Source organism: Juglans regia, chromosome 8, assembly GCF_001411555.2.
Source record: "Juglans regia cultivar Chandler chromosome 8, Walnut 2.0, whole genome shotgun sequence".
Classification (NCBI taxonomy): Eukaryota; Viridiplantae; Streptophyta; class Magnoliopsida; order Fagales; family Juglandaceae; genus Juglans; species Juglans regia.
Genome location: NC_049908.1, coordinates 25095608 through 25115030, shown reverse-complemented (window position 1 = coordinate 25115030; position 19423 = coordinate 25095608). Strand labels below are relative to the sequence as shown.

The 19423-nt window shown below is 37.9% G+C and overlaps 1 protein-coding gene across 6 annotated transcripts; it reads right to left on the bottom strand.

Moving 5' to 3' along the window:
- Positions 1 to 3623: 3623 nt before the first annotated feature.
- LOC109013792 (folate transporter 1, chloroplastic) lies at positions 3624 to 18298 on the bottom strand. 6 transcript variants are annotated; one of them, XM_018995997.2, is made up of 11 exons: positions 17993 to 18298; positions 17826 to 17902; positions 16415 to 16491; positions 16166 to 16259; positions 15447 to 15540; positions 14581 to 14654; positions 14159 to 14272; positions 4711 to 4782; positions 4600 to 4620; positions 4362 to 4429; positions 3624 to 3884 (listed from the first exon to the last, which is right to left on the bottom strand). In XM_018995997.2, the coding sequence occupies exons 1-11, from the start codon at positions 18120 to 18122 to the stop codon at positions 3752 to 3754; spliced, it is 954 nt and encodes a 317-aa protein (XP_018851542.1). In that variant the 5' UTR covers positions 18123 to 18298; the 3' UTR covers positions 3624 to 3751. The 6 variants fall into 6 exon arrangements, with proteins under 6 accessions (XP_018851542.1, XP_018851543.1, XP_035549451.1 ...); XM_018995998.2 differs by having other exon boundaries at positions 14159 to 14269; XM_035693558.1 differs by having other exon boundaries at positions 17062 to 17902; positions 17993 to 18037.
- Positions 18299 to 19423: the final 1125 nt, after the last annotated feature.

The window sequence follows — 19423 nt, the reverse complement described above, 5'->3', positions numbered from 1 at the left end:
GGGAGTTGTTTGCTTGACTTTCACTAAAATTCAAAAGACTTGAGTTTATCCGAGAGTTTTGAAAACCAAGCTCTTGGAGCTTGTCATAGGCCATATAGCGACTTGTGTAGCTTACGCACATGTGCGGGTATTGTGGGTGAATGTAGCCTCGAGGTTGAGTCATGAACACTTCTTCATGTAAATCGCCATGAAAAAAGGCATTTTACACGTCAAGTTGGAGTATAGGCCAACCATAAGAAATAGTAAGAGATAGAACCAACCGAATTGTTGCATGTTTTACAATAGGGCTAAATATTTCTGAAAAATCAACTCCTTTTTGTTGGTGGGAGCCTTTGGCAACCAATCGAGCCTTGTAATGCTCAATGGTTCCATCGGCTTTCTTTTTGATCCAATATACCCAACGACAGCCCATGATGTTAGCATGTGGTGAAGGTGCAACAAGGGACCAGGTTCCATCTTGGAATAGGGCATCGAATTCTTTGTTCATTGCTTTACGCCAATGAATGTGTTTGGAAGCTTCCGTAAAAGATGTTGGTTCTAGAGCTGGAGTGGTTGTTTCAATGATCCCGACTCTCAGAATAGGGTATCGAATATAGCAATCTGATTGCATCCATGGCTGATGAATGTTGTTCTTTGATCTTGTAATCATAGGGTGGCTATTTGCAGCATGCTGTGATGGAGTACTGCACTGAGTAGAAGCCAAGTCCGAAGTTGGAGTTGCTATGTGTGGTTGACAATCAGGGATAGCAGAAGCATTTTGAGTTGAGCGCTCTTCCTCTGTTTCTACAATAGAAGGTAAACAATGTGCAAATTGTGTTCCTATGGGAAGGAAGTGAGGTTGCAAATGTGTGGTGCTGGTAGGAGCATAAACATGTATATTTGAGGGAAGAGACATGATTTGAAGAGGAGAGGACTCGGAGCTGGAGGGGTTGACAGTGAGAAAATTTGTTTCATCAAATATAATATGTCTCGAAATATAAGTCTTTCCAGTTGATGGATCAAAACATTTATAATCTTGATGACAGAGACTGTATGTTCCATCAAATATAATGTCACGAAATAATAAGTCTTTCCAGTTGATGGATCAAAACATTTATAACCTTGATGACAAAGACTGTAGCCATGGAAGATGCACATATGAGACTGAAAGCTAAGTTTATTTTTATTGTAGGATCGCATGTTTGGCCAACATGCACAACCAAAGACCTGCATGAATGAGTAATTGGGCAAACAATGATACAATAGCTCAAAGGGAGATTTTTGTTTTAGGACAGGTGTTAGGAGTCAATTTATTATATATGTGGCAGTTTGGAAGACATCTTCCCAATAAGCTAGCAGTAGATTTGAATGAGCCAACAAAATTAATCCAACTTCGACAATATGTCGATGTTTACGTTCAATTTATCCGTTTTGTTGATGAGTATACGGACATGCTAGCCGATGATCGATTCCATGTTGTTTGAAATATGTGTTTAGGCGGCGGAATTCACCACCCCAATCAGATTGGATGGCTTTAATTTTTCTTTCAAAATACTTCTCAACATATGCTTGGAGTTGAAAAAAAAAGTGTTTCAACATCAGATTTGAACTTCATTGGAAATAACCAAACAAATTTTGAATAATCATCAAGAAAACTAACATAATATTTAGCTCCTATGGTAGAAACCACGGATGCAGGTCCCCATACGTCACTAAATATTAAATCTAATGGATGACTAGAAGCATGTTGAGAATCTTGAAAGGGTAAATCATGGCTTTTGGCCATTTGACACTCGAAGCAAACAAAAGGCATTTTATTATTGCTAGCCGAAATATTATTTGTTAGAGAGAACTTTGTTGACAACAGGTTGTGATGCATGTCCAAGACAACAATGCCATTCATGAGAGGAGACGCGGAGAGTTGATAGAGCATAAAGGTTGCGAGAGGTGGAGCTGAATTGATAGAGGTTGTTACTGAGTTGGCCATGATGATGGACATTCCCCGAGTAATCCTTCACAAGAAAGAATTTATCGTGAAATTCGAAATATACATGGTTGTCAACACAAAATTGTTGAATAAATAATAAGTTCCTTCGAATTTCAGGAACGAGAATAACGTTATGAAAAACAAAAGAAGTGGTGGGAGTTGAGAGTTTAGTAGAACCAGTTTTTGTGATTTGCAAACCTTGACCAATTCCCACTTGAACATTATCTAAACCATTGTAATCTTCATGTTTGAGATTTAGATTGCTGATATCGTTTGTGACATGGTGAGTAGCTCTTGAGTCTGCATGCCAATCGATTTCCCAGTTTGCACTATTGGAAGCTTCCATGGCTTGTTTGTTTTCAGTTTTGAGTGAATCCTGATAAGATAGATCAAAGGGATATGAACATTTTCTGGCCAAGTGGCTTGGTTTATTACAAACTTGACATATCAGAGAAGGCAGATCATTGCTACGAGTGTTGTTGTGGTAGCCACCACGTTGTGCGAGTCCCTTTCCACGATATCCACCGCGTCCCCAATTTGTGAAAGGCTGAAACTGTTTTTTAGCAACATTAAGAGATGCTTGTTTAATAGGCAAAGCAAGTTGGTGCCGAGAGATGCGTGCTTCTGTTGTGAGCATCAGAGAGTATATTTCTTTAAGAGAAACCATGTATGTCCGAGCGGAGATGGAGGCCACAAAATTGTCATACTCATGGCTTAACCCTGCGAGCACATATGTGAACACGTCTTCACAAGTCATAGGTTGGCTTGCAATGGCTAATTCATTGGTTAGTCTCTCGATAAACAGAAAATATTCGGCTGCAAATTTATTGCCTTTGGTGGCAGTCGCCAGTTGGGTGCATATTTGCACTGTTTTTACACGAGATCTAGATGGAAAATTCTTGTTGAGGGCATGCCAAACAGCATGTGAAGTTGTATGGTTAACCACCTGAGCAAGGACTCCTTCATAGAGGGAGGACATTAAAGTGCTAAGAATGATGCTATCCTGACATACCCAGTGGGAGTAAGCAGAATTTAGTGTTTAAGAGATGGTGCCACTGTCGGGGTGTGAGGTAGAAATGGTTTGTGGAGAAAGAGGTGTGGTACCATCAAGATAGCCAAACAGATCTTGGCCACGAGAATAAGGCACAAGTTGTGCCTTCCAAAAGAGAGAGTTTTCGGAATTGAGCTTAACAATGACAACATTGGTCATGGAAATGACAGCTGCAGAGGTTGTTTGTTGAGTACGGATGCTAGTTGAAGAAGGGGATGAGGAAGACATTTGGTAGACATTAGTCTTTTGATGGTCAGACTGATACCATGTAAAGAAAGTAAAGAAGAGTTTTTTAGAAGAATTATGTAATGTTCATTCAAATTCTTTGGCAGACTGAGGAGGTGATACATATACACATAATTACAACTGATTTCCTAACTTTATGCAACATTCTAATTTGAGTTTGACAGCTATCTAATTCAAAATAAAATCCGCAAGATCACATTTCCTCATCACTTATTTGTAGCACTAATTTCAGCAAGTGATGATTGCAGGTTTGGCTCTTCCTGATTTTCAGTGATATCAACTTGATCTTCTACACTAGCCAATTAAACATTCAAAGTGAGGGTAAAAGGCAGGGGCAAAAAAGAAATAGAAACCAAAAGATGCACTTAAGATAATTTACTGAGGCTTGTGAGCATGCCAAAACTTTTTATTACCACACTTTGAGCATCAAAGATGTCAAAGTACACTGTTGCTACAGATAATTTAAAGGAGACGAGAGCAAAAAAAATTCACTCCTTCCTTCTTGTCATTTTTAGCAACTTTAGGACATTTTCATACACAATAAATGTTATTGACGCAGCAGGAACATTTTTCAGGAGGTTTGGTGTAATGCCCTTGTAAAAACCTTTGACACCCTCAAACCTGCAAGCCCCAATAGAATAGAATTAGCTTTGGAGAGGAGAAAATATCAGGGATTTAAAAAGAAAAAAAGAAGAAGAACAACGTCTCAATGGCTTAAACAGCTAAAGTTTGTTCCCAAGTGGAATGGGCCAAAAAACTCTGACATTAACAACTTGAAATTAATAGCACTTTATTCACTTTAGTATCTTCATGAAAATGAATCAGACTCTAGCGTTGCCTTATAGAAACTTCATCTACTAATAGGGCCTCATCTGGTGTACTTGGAGCAACAAATGCTTAGAGGTTCTCTTTGGCTTCACCAATTTTCTAGGTGAAGGATATGGACTTATAAATTTTCAAGTTAAGACACTCCCTCAAGATTGTAACATAGGCTGTATTACCAACTTGTCAAGTATGACCAATCTATTATTTTTTACAAAAAAAAAAAAAGAAAAAAAAGAAAAGCAATGCGAAATGAGGGCTGACCTTCATACTTACCGCAGAGTTTCCTTCAGAACATGCCAGCTATCCATATATCTTGGAATTCCTTCACTATTAGGTCGTTGCTGTAGAGGGAAATAGATATGACCAACTTCCAGTCATTAATAGGGAAGCCAGGTAAACCTAAAGGCCATAACGTATTTCTGGGGGCAAGAAGTGATCTGCCTTATAAAAGTTGAGTATTTTATGACATATAGAAATGAAAAGGAATAAAAGAATTTAAAAATTGTTATACCTGCAATCGAGCTCGTATAACCTGAAATTCAAGCGAACCAACCACACAAGAAGCAACGATCAGATTACAAATGAAATTAGCAAATTTGAGGACTTAACAGTACATGCCTACCTGGAATGGATATGTCAGAAGAATGGCGGCAATTTTTGACGATGCACCCAGAACAGCAAAATCGACTGATTTCTAGCAAAAAATGAAAAAAAGAGATACAAATAAAAGCAGTTTGTTAATATCACTAACCAAGAAACTATACTTCGAGACCCAAATGAGATGAATGAGAAAGTAGCTAAATTGCAACGCTATTCATGATCTAGGGTTGCGCAAAAATCCGAAAATCCAACTCCGAATCCAGCTCCACTCCGACTCTAACAAAACAGGGTCGGAGTCCCTTTTTTAAAAATTTTTCAGTCAGAGTTGTTGCTAACTTTGCCCTCCGACTCCGACTCCGATTCGACTCTAACTTTGCCCTCCGTCTCGGACTCCGACTCTGATATTGTACATATATTATAAAAATATGTATTTATCTATATATTTATCATATATACTAGTATAGTTATATTGTTATATAACTAGAACTTATTTAGTTAAATTCAATAATATACTAGTATGAGCTAATTAATTTTTTTTTTTATAAGTAAAATAAGTATTATCAATCCAAGAATGGGCAACAACTGCCAATTACAAAGTAAGTATGTTCTATCTACGTAGGCACATTAGAAACTAAGAAATCATGAAGGTCCATGCCATTAAAGTTCACAGCAATGGCCCAAGTACAAAGCGTTCTGAAAAAGAAAACTTTTAGCTCCTCCATAGATCTCTCTTTGTCTTCAAACTTCCTCTCATTTCTCTCCTGCGACAAGCACTACATAATACAGATAGGGATCATCTTCCAAATCACTTTGATCTGATACACACCTCAAATAGAGGTCCAACACGCCAACATATCCACTACGGATTCCGGCATAACCCATGCTATTTCCATCCTTTTAAACACCTCATTCTAGAGAATCCTGGCTACATCACAATGTACAAGTAAATGGTTCACCGACTCACCTCCTCTTTTACACATACAACACCAATCTGCATGATTATCCCCCTCTTTCTCAGATTATCTGTAGTATGAATCTTGCCTAGTGACGCTGTCCACACAAAGAAAGAAGCTTTAGGAGGAGCATTGAGTCGCCAGATCCTTCTCCAGGGAAATTGTATCTCCGGCGCTTGTGTGAGGACCTTATAAAAGGACCTAACAGTGAATACCCCTCTCTCTGTAGGAATCCACCACAAGCCATCATGCTAGATACTTGGACGACACGAATATAAGAGATTGTAAAAATCTGCAAAACTCTCCATCTCCCAATTCTGTGCCGCCAGGTTAAAGTTGATATTCCAGTAAATACCCCCTTCTGAGATTCTCATAACTTCTGCCACTGTGACATCTTTGGCACTTGCTATCAAGAAAAGTAAAGGAAACAAGTCTTGGAGAGCACTGTTGCCACACCAAACATCCTTCCAAAATCTAATTCTTGAGCCTATACCCAACTGGAACCTAGTATGTTGATGAAAGACCTCCCACCCTTTTCTAACATGCTTCCATAGCCCCATTCCATGTGCCCCTCTAACTTCTCTAGTGCATCAACCCTCCCCTAAACCACCATATTTATTCTCAATCACAATTTTCCATAAGGCTTCTAGTTCATTGATATATCTCCACAGCCATTTGCCAAGGAGCACCCAATTAAACAACCTTAAGTTTCAAATACCCAAGCCGCCACTCGAGATAGAACAGCACACCATCTCCCACCTGACAAGATGAAATTTAAACTCTTCTCCTAAGCCCCCCCACAGAAAATCTCTTTGTAACTTCTCAAGACAACCCGCCACGCTTGCCGGTATAAGGAATAATGATAAGAAATAGGTGGGTAGATTAGAAAGTATACTTTTAATCAATGTAATCCGGCCCCTTTTCGACAAATACATTCTCTTCCACCCTGCTAGTCTCCTCTCTACTTTTTCAATCACTGTATCCTAGATCGAGCATGTCCTCGAAGCTATACCCAACGCTAATCCCAGGTAAGTCATTGAAAGAGACGCTATCTTGCAACCCAATATATCCGTCAATTCTCTAATATTATGAACCTCTCCAATCGGCACCAACTCGGATTTATCATAGTTCACTTTTAGACCAAACACTGTTTCAAAACAAAGCAAACATGCCTTCACTGCCCGCAACTAGTCTCGATCAGCTTCACACATGATAAGCGTGTCATCTGCAAACAGCAAGTGAGAAATAGAGGTAAAACCCCTGCTCAGAGATCCAATCTGGAAACCACTAACAAACCCATTAGCCAACAACGCCGCAATCATCCTGCTTAGTGCTTCTATAACAATAACAAAAAGTAACGAAGACAACGGATCCCCTTGTCTCAAACCACGAGAACTCTGGAAGAAACCCTCGTGGCTGCCATTGATCAACACCGAGAACCTTACCGTAGATATACACCATCTAATTCAAGACCTCCACCTTTCACCAAAACCACACTTACCCAGTAGGTATAGAAGGAAATCCCAATTTACATGGTCATACGCCTTCTCCATATCCAACTTACACTAATTCCTAGGTTGTCAGCCTTCAATCTACTGTCCAAGCATTCATTGGCAATTAGAACCACATCAAGAATCTGTCTACCCTTAAGAAAAGCATTTTAAGGCTTAGTCACAATCTTCCCCAACACCTCACTTAAGCGATTAGCAAGCACTTTCGAAATAATCTTGTAAACTCCATTCACTAAGCTAATAGGCCGAAAATCTGTGATTTCAATAGCCCCAGCCTTCTTCGGTATTAAAGCAAGGAAAGTGGAGTTAAAGCTTTTCTCAAATTTTCAAAACAAGAACAACTCCTGAAACACCTTCATAAGGTCTTCTTTAATCACCTCCCAACATTCTTGGAAAAAGGCCATAGAGAAACCATCAGGACCCGGAGCCTTGTCTTTTACCATTTTCCTGACAACATCAAAGACCTCTTCTTCCTCGAAAGCCCTCTCCATCCTGGCACCATCCCCCAGTTCAATAATGTTAAATACCAAACCATCTAGAGTAGGCCTCCACCACACCTGCTCCGTAAGGAGCTTCTCAAAGAAATCAACCACATGAACTTTAACAGCCTCTTTATCTCTACATTCCACCCCCTCAATTTTCAGCACCTCAATGTTATTATTTCTTCTATGAGAGTTTACAATACTATGGAAGAACCTCATGCTCCAATCCCCTTCCTTTAACCATAGTGCCCTTGACTTTTGACGCCAAGACAATTCCTCTTGCAAGATTATCCTCTCAATATCTATGACCAATAAAGTTTTCTGAGCTTGCTCTTCCTCATTAAGAGGCCTCCCCTCTTGTAGTCTTTCTAACACTTGTATTTCCATTCACTTGGTATTTTTGTTATCCTCTATGTTCCCGAAAGACTATTTATTCCATTCTTTTAGGTCTCTTTTTAAGGCTTTCAACTTATTTGCAAAAATGAAATTGGGTGTACCCTCGAACTGATACGAAATCCACCATTGCTTGACCCTCTCCACAAAACCTTCGGATTTCAACCACATGCTCTCGAACTTAAAATATCGTCTACCACTCTGAATTCCTCCACAATCAAGCAAGATAGGCCAATGATCCGAAGCTAAACATACCAACCGCTTTTGCCATACATCCAGAAAATGACTTTCCCACTCTGGTGAAATTAAGAAATGATCCAGGCAGGTCCAAGTCTGATTATTTGACCATGTGGCAGGGCCCCCTGCAAGTGGTAGGTCTACCAAGTTCAAGTCAAAGATACATTCTGAGAACTCCAAGCTAGCTGGCCTCAATCTTCTATTTCCAAAACTCTTGCTTTGGCATCTAGCAACATTGAAATCACCTCCAATACACCAAGGAAGCTCCCACCAACCGTGAACCCCCGCTATCTCATCCCACAATAATCTTCTATCTACGTCTAAATTAGGTCCATAAACACCTGCAAAAGCCCACATGAACCCATCTAACACACTTTTGAAAGAGCACGCTACCATATATCTCCCTATATAGTCCTCTACTTTCTCCACCACCCGCCTATCACACATTACTACAATTCCTCCCGATGCCCCTGAAGAGGCCAAGTACACCCAATCTACATAGTTAGTGCTCCAAAGACTCCTCACAATCTTCCTATTGATTACCTTCAACTTCGTCTCTTGTAAACACACAATGTCTGCTTTCCACTCATGAAGCAGGTGCCGGATCCGAAGACACTTCTCTACCTCGTTGAGACCACGAACATTCCAAGATACAATGTTTGGTTTCATTTATGAACAGCCGAGCCCCTTCCCTTTCACCCTGCTCCTAGAGGAGCTACCCTCCGAGTTCATCGACCACATCAACCTTTTAAGCTCCCGATTCTTCTTCAAATCCCCCTTCCTTTTTTGTTGATCATCGGCTTCCATGGCAGTTAACAAAGCAATGAACTGCTCTTCATACCCCTCAAAATTAATTCCAACAAAATGTTGAATCTCTATCACCTTATGTATTACCCAATCTGAAGCTTGGTTTGGAAAACAACAGTTCAGTGGGATGGGATTTCTCATTCTGTTACTCTGGAAAGGCTGAAAATCATCCCCCACAGAAAACTCCTCCAAGCCCATCTGTTCACAAGTCTCCGGGAGGAATAATTCATCCTCCACAGAGTGCATGAGGTCATCCGACTCCTCATCCCCTTCCTCCAACTCAAAACCCTCAAAAGGTTTGACAAAAAATTTCGCCCAAGCCAAGCCCAAGCCTTCCTCATTTGTTGGCAAGATCTGAGTCTCCCTCAACGGAGAGAAGCGTGATTCGAACTCCACCAGAGCTTTTTGCGCACAAAACGCCGGCATTGACTCAGCCGGAGCCAAGCCCAAGCCTTCCTCATTTATCGGCGAGGTCTGAATTTCCCTCGACAAAGAGAACCATGATTCGAAACCCACCATCGCTTTTTGCGCACAAACCACCAGCGTTGACTCATTGGCGACCTCCTCTCCCTTCGTCGGCGACGTCTGTGCCCCCGCCATCGTCGGTGGTCTTTCCGGCACGGACCCACGGCTGTGCGTCTCCTCTGTGCACCCAGGGCTGAGAAACAATTCCCTGAGCTAAGTCCTCGCTGGGCTTATGTCTACTGTAATGGGCCATGGGTTGAGATGGCCCAGCCCCTTCTGAGAAATGAGATCTCCTCTGCGTTTTGGGCCGCGAAGGCCCATCAACCTTTCACCACACAGCCTTCCCCTTTCCCCTTTTATTCTGATGGGCTTCTTTTTGGGCCTTACCAGGCCCTTCACTAGAACTCCTTTTAATTCCATCCATATTACCAACTCACTCCTTATTTGCTTTTAAAACACCCGTCTAACACCCAGAACCAATCAATCTCTTTTTTTTTTTTTTTTACACATTAATTTCCCTGCACGTTTTATTTTTTTTCGTCTATTTTCTTTTCACCCCTAAGTTTTCCTCTCGTCCACGGCATGCGTGATCATACACGTCTCTAGTGTATTTTTATCAACTCCATGCACACGCACAATTCTATTTACATCCGCACGCACGTCTCCCTCATATCTCTAGGGTTTTCACATCATATATATATATATATATATACACACATATTATCCCATGCTTTTAGAAACTACCCAAACACTTGCCGCCGCACCACCTTAGGATATTCATTGCCCAGCCAAGCGTAGCCAGCCACGGCTTCCCCCTGTTGCAGAACCACAAGCTGCCAGCCCAACTCCCGTTGACCCGTACTCCTCGGCCATTCAACACGGAGACGCTGCTTCACCATCACCGAGAGTCAAGAACAAACCGAAACTACACCGTAGCCTCCCACGTAGTTGCACGCTCACGACCCCGCAACCCACAGCCTCTGTTATACTGTAGCCTCCAGCAGCCTCGCCACCCCGAAGCCAAGTCAACCACATTGTTGCTCCTCCCTCAAATCACCACCATACCCAGCCCACATGAAACCGTATGTACCTCTGTTTTGGCTCTCAAAAACAGTATTTTGTCTCAAATACCCACTACCCTTAAGCCACTACCCACACAGCCACATAAGACGTCGTTGACACAGAGGATGCCGAAGGACAGGCCTCCATCTTTGGACGCTGCCCTGGGCGACCCATGTCCGTAGCTCCCCATCGTACTCGGTGTGTAATTCCCCTCTCTCTCTCTCTCTCTCTCTCTCTCTCTCTCTATGTTCCGCCGTCATGTCTCCGCCACCTCCCATGGCCTGCCTCGCCGCGACCTCCTTCAATCACGGTGAACCTCCATATCGCGTACGTAGCCTCTGTTTTCCTTCAAACAATTTTGGTTTACATAAGTATATTACATGGTTCTAAGTTATATTTTACACTAATATTGTTAATTACCTTTTTACCCTTTGAACTGCAAGTTATGCTAAGGTGTTTTAAAAATTTTATTATGTGTTAATAAACTATTATTTAATTATGATTACAGAAAATTATTTTAACATGTTATTTAGTAAAAATTTATTTTAAAGTAAACAATATTGGTATAATATTATTTTTACATTTTAGATATGATTTAGTCTATTAAAACATAGTTATGGTTTATTTTAAAATATTTTGGGATAAGTATATTATCTCGTATTAAATTTTATAAGTTGTTTTCAATAATAAATAGGTCAGACTTATAAATGTTTTAGTCAAAGTTATTAAATCAACATTGATGATTTTAGAAAGTGATGATTTGTAATTTTAGGTTTTGAGGAAGTAAATAGATTATTTTAGAAGCTTAGGATTAAATATCGAAATACGTAATTAATTGAAAATTTACAAGAATTATGCAATTATTTTATAGGTGACGCTTAATTATTGTTCGACATTTTTTAAAAAAATTTCGAAAAAGCTAAGAAGTCCAGGTAAGCGGGGTTCCTATACTAGACTTTGCATTAAAATAAAATGAGTTGAGGTTATTTTTTTGGAAAATATACATATTTGGTTATGAAAAGAAATTTGAACTACTTCAGTTATTTGTTCTGCATTATTCATGAGATTCTATTTAAGAATAAAGTATTTTCTGTCATGACTGGTGTAGATATAAGCTCATTTTTGACATTCTGTTTCTGAACTTTCAAAAAGAGAGCGAATATGAAATTTTGTGTATAAGTTATGGTTTTTTGTGATCTGATTCTGTTCAGTACTCTGTGTTGATAAGATGTGGCACTTGAAAAACCTTTGGCATGACTTTCTGATTCTGTTCTGACTCTGATTCTTTTTCTGATATGGTGATTCTGATTCTGTTTTGCTCTGATATGTGACCATGTCACGAGATAGAATAGTGACCTCTGACCCTACCACGGGATATAATAGTGGATTTCTATTCTGAGTGCAATCGCTTTGATATTCTTGGTGATTTATGTTCTGCTTGGCTTTCCACAGGATGCACAACCCTACCACGGGAGTTAAACATGGTCTCTGTTCTGATATGTTATAATAAGATGAAGATGTTCAGTCATGTTGTGCCAAAGAAGTCTTTGAATATGAAAAGTTGGTTTCTGATTGAAAAGTCGCTCTGATTTTCTGATAATATGTAATTTTTTGAGATTTGCATATTGATACTGAAATGTTTTGTTTCTGCATTCTGAACTCTATGAAAATGCTCATATTTATACACTAGTATATGTCATCTGCTTACTGAGTTGTTAATAACTCACCCCTTATCTTCATATATTTTTCAAATGTTTTTGAATAGTCCAGCTAAAGATCAAGATTATGGGGTATCGGTGAGATGATTATTTAAGCATAGTGGATTACTCATAGAAGATTTCTGAGAAGTGACGGATTTTATTAAGAGATTTTGTAGTATTCTGATGACTTTATATTTTGGAGTCTATAAATATATTGATGAATTGTGAGTTTTAAGTTATAGGGAGTAACTATTCGATCCCTGCGGGACCAGGACGTTACAACCCGTCCCCTCACTTTCCGTAAATAGACCAACAAATCCCACTATCTCAGCCATACCTCTTGCAGAAGACAAAGCTGACCCTGCATGTCCATCAACAGTCTTCTTACCTCCCACGTCTCCTGACACACCACAGATTTCCTGCCATGGTAATGGTTCAACTGATACTGTTTTGATGGTGCTTCACGACGCCAACTCCTTTTTCCTCTATCAGAAACTTTTGTACCTCCTTCCCTATTCTTCCCTGCGTTTGGCAACGTCAACGACAGCACCTCCTTATACAACCGAGACTGGTATCTCACCGCCCCGCTCACAAAACTCCCCTGACCTCCACCAGTCAAAACACCCGTGTTAGTGGTCTCCTTAACACTTTCTAACAGCACCTCTCTCAAATTCCTCCAACCCCAACCATTCTCTCCTTCTGGAATGCAGAGAATATTCCTCCTCCCCCCTGATTATATTCAGAAACTTCAAGGTATCTCCCTCTACAATTTATGCAGCGTTGAGCAATAAGACAACTATAACCTTCTCTAGTTGCCGAGTATACCTCATTTTTCCCCTCTCGTAGGCTATCCTCTAATATGCTCCCAAGCCACTGCGTTGAAGAAGCACCAAGCAACACTGCATGATTAGACTTCCAGCTTCGCTCAGTGACTCGCAGAAATCTACCACCCACTTTTGACAACGTGAAACATTTGGATTCAATCACCACTTCTTTCGGGTAACCCATCTTAGACACGTAAAACTTAAAAACCAGTTAACAGATCATCATTAAAGAGGAGAAAAACTTCCAGGAAAACAAACGGGAAGAAGAACGAAAGCATGTGTACGGAGAGAAAATCTTAGTACCTCTCTAGCATTGCTGCATCTATTATTCATAAGAGTACTTAGAGACTATATCTAAGCAATCAATGATAGGGGTTTTTTATCTAAGCAATCAATGAGCTAATTATTATAAAATAATATATTTATACTATAATATAAATAGACTAATGATAGTTTAGTATATGTAAACATCATAGTATTACTACCATGCATAATCAAGTATAGAAATAAATTAGACACTACTGTTTAAATAAGTCTAGTATAATAAATTAATAACACATATACTGATTTATTAAAGTACAATAATATATAATTAGATACTAGAAAGTCTAGCATATAATTAAGCTAGAAATAAGTTAGACATTAGTATAATAACATGTAATACTAATGTATAATAACATTAATTAGACACTAAAAATAATAGGTAATACTATAGTATGATAACATGTAATTAGACATTATAATATAAGTCAAGTATCAAAACAAGTTAGATATTAGTATAGAAGTAAATTAGCAGTGAATAATTTAGTTTTAGTTTTAAATTTTTTAGAAAATTTGAAATTTGAAAGGCCAAAAAAACTTCTTTTTTAAAATGGGTTAAATATGAAGCTAAAAAAAGTCCAATACTGAAAGCTCAAATCTGACTCCGATAAGTCAAAGTCGGAGTTCAGATTTAAACTCCGACAAAGTTGGAGTCGGAGTCGGAGTCTGATTTAGGGAACAATTTACCAAAAGAACATGGATTGCTGAGACTTACCAACAACTTATCATCAAATTGAGAATTAGTTTTGCTGTCTTTAGACTTGAAATCGACAATAACCTTACGGAGTTCCTCATATGCTGTGAACTGAATAGCACCATGGGAAACCTGCTGAAACAAAATAAACACCTCTAAGTGGGAAAAAAAGAGCAGACAGGTGTTGAAAAGTAATCTTAGCATGACTGATGCTGATAACATTTACTACTACAGCCTTCACATGCATCCAAATTAATTTCATAAGCTTGATACTAGAATCATTTTTTATTCTCCGCACAGCAATATCAGCAGCAAGACTAGATGGAATCACATTTCTGCCCAAAACGAAACACCTAGTCATGGACTTTCTTTTACAATGAAATTGATGAGATTATGTATATAAGCTTAAAAAGCTAAGGCAAAAGGATAAGAGAACAACATACCAGAAAAAGACCAGGTACAATCCCTTTGTAAAGTGCACTCCACCCTTCTTCTCTAATTATGGTCCTTAAGGCATCTGAAATTTGATGAAACATGTAAACATACTGGACAATCTCCGAGCAACAATCAAGCTAAGAAACAAACAAAATCATCAAAAGAAATGAAAAGTAATTAACCATTACTGATCAAAAAACGAAAAAAAGAAATGAAAACTAGTCTTAAAGTCCACGAAGGGGATTAACATATTAGACGTTGACCGGGAAAGTTCCTTGGATGAGCTTAAGAGGTTCTTTTTTAGCACGCTATTATCTTGGGCCTCTGCTACTGATTGTAATGGGACTTCATGATTTGCTTGTATCAATGTCTAGTTCTTGGTTGTTGTTAGGTGTTTTCTTTGTATACTCCCTGTGTCTTGGGCTATGCCTATCTTTCTCAATAAAAATTTATTTTAGCCATTAAAAAAATGACACAAAAGTATGATGATGGCTAAGCTCTGAATTCAACACATGTGAACACATCCTTAATTGGTACTTTATTTAAGCAGAAACTTGTCTTAAAAAATAAAAAAGCCATCTTGATGACAATTTTGGTGATATATACCATATGCTATGAAAAAATTAAACCATCACCTAGATACAACTCAACTCAAAGAAAAGTAGATTAAACTGTTAGCTAGAGTGGGATCGGGAAAGTCCAAGTTTAAATCTTTCTTAGGAACAAAAACAATTGGAACACTATGGCACAAGAAGAATAAATTGAGCTTAATGTGATTGCCAGAACCTAAAGCCAAAGTTGATAAGACTCGCAAGGAAAAGGGATATCTTCGTGTGTGCGTTAGTGGCAAATTAATGTAAGATACAGAGCAGACCATAAAGGCCAAAATATGGTTGAGTTTGATGAAGAGGTGTCTGAAGCTGCAATCTTGTTTTTACAAGCCAAATAGGATTTGTGCACAAACACACCTGACAAAGCCAATAACTTGCAAACATCAGTAAGAAAACCAAGCATGGCTCCAATGTATACCTCATAAAGATGTCACAAGGAAATTGCGAAAAAAAAAAGAATTATTCCCCTCTTTAATGATTAATAACTAAAGCATCCAAGCTTTTGGAATGAATGACGGTTCTATGTGCGCTTGTACCAAACTTCAACTTGGGAGTATGAAAGGACACCCCTAATGATGGCTGTTAACACTTCAAGTTAATGTCAACTAAATACATAGGTAACCTAATATCTATTACATTGTTACTCTTTGAAACTATATTCACGGTGTCAAGAAAATTACGAAGTACTCAACAAACTGTGTAACTTGCTTCCATCTCTTTCATTCACCTTATCTTTAAGATTTTTTTTTTTTTTAAGATTAAGTAAATAATTTTTTTATCGATACACCCCCTCGCCCCAGCCCCAACAAGTGTCAGCATTTCAGAGGTACAAATATTAAATGAACATGCAGGCAGAAATGGGTGTAGTGTTCCAGATAAGGAAAAAAATAAGCAGGTAGTGACAAGAGGACACTTTTTTATGGGAAACCAGCAAAATGTATCTGATATTAAGACAAAACAAATTGAGGGTTTGTGTACTCACCAAAGCTCCTGCTTCTGCAGCAGAAGCAAGATGAAGACCAGGACTCAGCTTCTCCTCCTTGCTTTTTGAATGCCTTTGTTTTGCTCTATCATAGCTGCAAATATAACAAACCTTTTAGGTTTATGAACAAAATATAATATGAGATCATTCAACAAATCAAAGCAGACAAACATAAATAACCCTTCAGGTTGATTTTTTATGCATCATTCATTAACTCTCATCTCAGACAACAAAAGACTTGGTTCGTACAAGAAGAAATATAAACCCCATGAAACAGTTGACCCAAGAACCGCAGGATAGAAGCCAGCATAAAGCCCTCTCAAACCCTGCAACACAAAGGGATAAAATTATATTTCCTATCAGGGAAATAGTAATCCTACAAAAAAAATAAAAAATAAAAAGAAAAAAACTCCTCAAAGCCAACGAAAGCACTAGTGTGATAAATGACAATGAAAGTATACGAGTTATTGGAAAGAATGATAAGTTTTAGTTCTAACATGAAGAATACCAAGATTTAATTCTAACATGCTGCGCAAAGAGAATAGGGTTCGTGCTTTCTGAAGAAAATTTAGCAACCCCAATCATGTGTAGCTAGAAACTTGTATATTTTCATATGGCATAAAATGCAATTTCCATGACAAAAAAATAACAAAAACGAGTGGGAAACAGATATATATACATATATATACTTCCTAAGTGTGTTCGTGCATTCTGATTAAAAGGAAAAAATAAAGAACATAATCATGATAAGTACAAGTTCAAGCCATTTGATTGTATATCAGACTTGCACACAGGATGAGAACGACTGTTATGACCCTCCATGGCAATGAGGACAACAGTAGCTGTTGTCAAAAGAGAAGAAGCAAGCTGTGGAGTACGAAATGCTAAAATGGAACCTTGAGGACAAGGTTCTTTAAGTGGGGGAGTTTGTAATGAAGCCCAGTTGGAACAAGCAGATCACGTGAGAGCTCAAGTATTATGCCACCAGTCCATTCCATTGCATTAAAGCTTCACAGTCACAACGTAGTGTTGAGGTGCAGAAAAGAGAGAACATGCAGAGAAGAATAAAACGCTGTGTTCAGTGGAGTCTTCTAGAATATAATTATTTTCAGAGTGTTATTCAATTACCAGTTTGTCCTAGGTAGTTTGGTATTTTTACAGTACACGTGTCTTGTGTTGAATAGCTTAGTTTGTTATTCCTGGAATGCATAAGAAAGGAAGTGAAGGCGTAAAAGGATGATTATGAATTTGCTTGTAAGAACTTGATCATCTGGAGGTTGGTATTTGCCTCGAACTATTTCCCATTATTAATATATAGTTCCCATTATTAATATACGTATGGCCCTTTGAGGTATTTCCTCAAACAGTTTGTATTCATTTCCATTCCATTTCCTGCAACATTCCAACCGTAAATATACATCATTTCCTATTTACATTCAATCATCACATCACCATCACAACAGGGTCCTAACAACGACAAGAACTTAAATTTTTTACTAAAAAAAGAAGAGTTATTTGCCATTGGAAAAACAAGGTATCCATGATTTTCAAATAGCAACAGAGGGAAAGTGAAAATCCTAGTATCAAATAGCAAATTTAAGTGGAGAAGGCATAGCAGCAAAACGCTGCGCATATAGGAAGTGATGCGGAACAACAAAACCTCCGAGCGAGCAATTGTGAAAATAGCGTGAGGCGTGTTCTTGTAAGTTGGAAGATTGAAAACTCGGCCATCGTTAACTGCAAAACAAAACCCAATCAAATTCAAACAAATTTCAATTAGATTAAGCGCGCGCTTTTTGTGAACTTTTTCAGATGACACGTCCGTACCTTGAAACCTAGTACGAACGACGTCGAGAGGTTGCATGACAGCGACGGTGGCGAATCCGGCTACTGCGCCGGCGATCGCGCTCTCCCATTGCCATTGCGCCGAGTTCGACTTCGAATGCGACGCCAACATTTGTTTTTGACAGAAAAGAAATTAGACGATGTTTTCGTGCATATTCTGAGCGGGGCTTTCAGTGCAAACTAGTGTCATGAACGGCAAGGGCAAGCTCGATCTAAGAACTAAGGAATCTGAGTTCAGCTTGAAGTGTAAGTTGCGTTTGGAGATGATGTAAATAATAATATTTTTGTCAAGAGCCGTGGTACTCATTATCCTCGCACAGTCGCATTTAAAAATATATTATTTTATTTTTTTCTTCTATTTTATTTATAAACAAATTTAGAATCAGTTTTATTACATAGATATAAAAAAATAAAAATAAAATGATATATTTTTAAATAGATATAATGTAAAACTTATATCTAAAATTTTTCTTTTACCAATCCTATTGAGAAGATATTGGGGTATCACCAGATCGTTCAACTTTTATGATTGAATCTGTTAGTTTGGAATCTAAATTCATTTTAATTCATCTCAATTTATCATTATAATTTTTTTAAATTTTAACACAAAATATAATAAATAATTTAATTTTTTAAAATCTTAAAATAATAATAATATTAAAAAATAATATTATAATAATATTTTATCATTTCAATTCAACTCAATTCAATTCAATATTCAAATGCTACTTAAATTATTGGGCTTGCCTATTATAAGGGCAGGTTTGGAGGGTGAGATGAAAATTTTATATTTTATTTTAGTGTTTAAAATATTATGTTTTAGTATTATTACTGTATTGGGATTTGAAAAAATTGAATTGAGATTTGAAAAAGTTGAATTTTTTATTATATTTTATATGTGAATTTAAAAAATATATAATGATGAGATGAGATGAGATGAGAATTTTATATTTCATCCCACCCCCAAACCTACCCTTAATGTCTAAAGTCCTTTGATTAATTTCAATGGGTCAGGTCTTGAATCTAAAATAAACCTCACTCGTCCAATAAATACTTATGAATTTTTAAAAACTTACCTGAGCCTCTTAAATTACCTGATAAATATGAAGCCATTTGCTCAATAAGAATTAGCTATGCTTTAACCAACTTATTGGGCTCAATAAAATCCATAGCCATCCAAAATAAATTATTGAGCCCATGACATATTCAATATTGTTCAATAAATCTCAATTGGGCTTCATATAAAACTCGTTGGACCGGGGTCCAATTCTAGACTGAAAAATATAAACCTCTAACAATTGGTACGGTTTAACAGCGTTATTGTAATTTCACGTAATTTTTGCCCTTAAAACTCCAAAATAAAATAATACTAACCGTAAAAAAACAAAAACAAAAAAACAAAAAAAAAAAAAA

What these genes read in the sequence shown, in the direction of transcription:
- LOC109013792 (XM_018995997.2), bottom strand. Translation starts at nt 18,122, where the DNA reads ATGTTGGCGTCGCATTCGAAGTCGAACTCGGCGCAATGGCAATGGGAG. An exon ending in ACCATATTTTGGCCTTTATG is followed by an intron (nt 14,655 to 15,446) that starts GTCTGCTCTGTA and finishes ATCAAATTTCAG; the next exon opens with ATGCCTTAAGGACCATAATT. An exon ending in TTATACGAGCTCGATTGCAG is followed by an intron (nt 4,430 to 4,599) that starts GTATAACAATTT and finishes TTCCCTCTACAG; the next exon opens with CAACGACCTAATAGTGAAGG.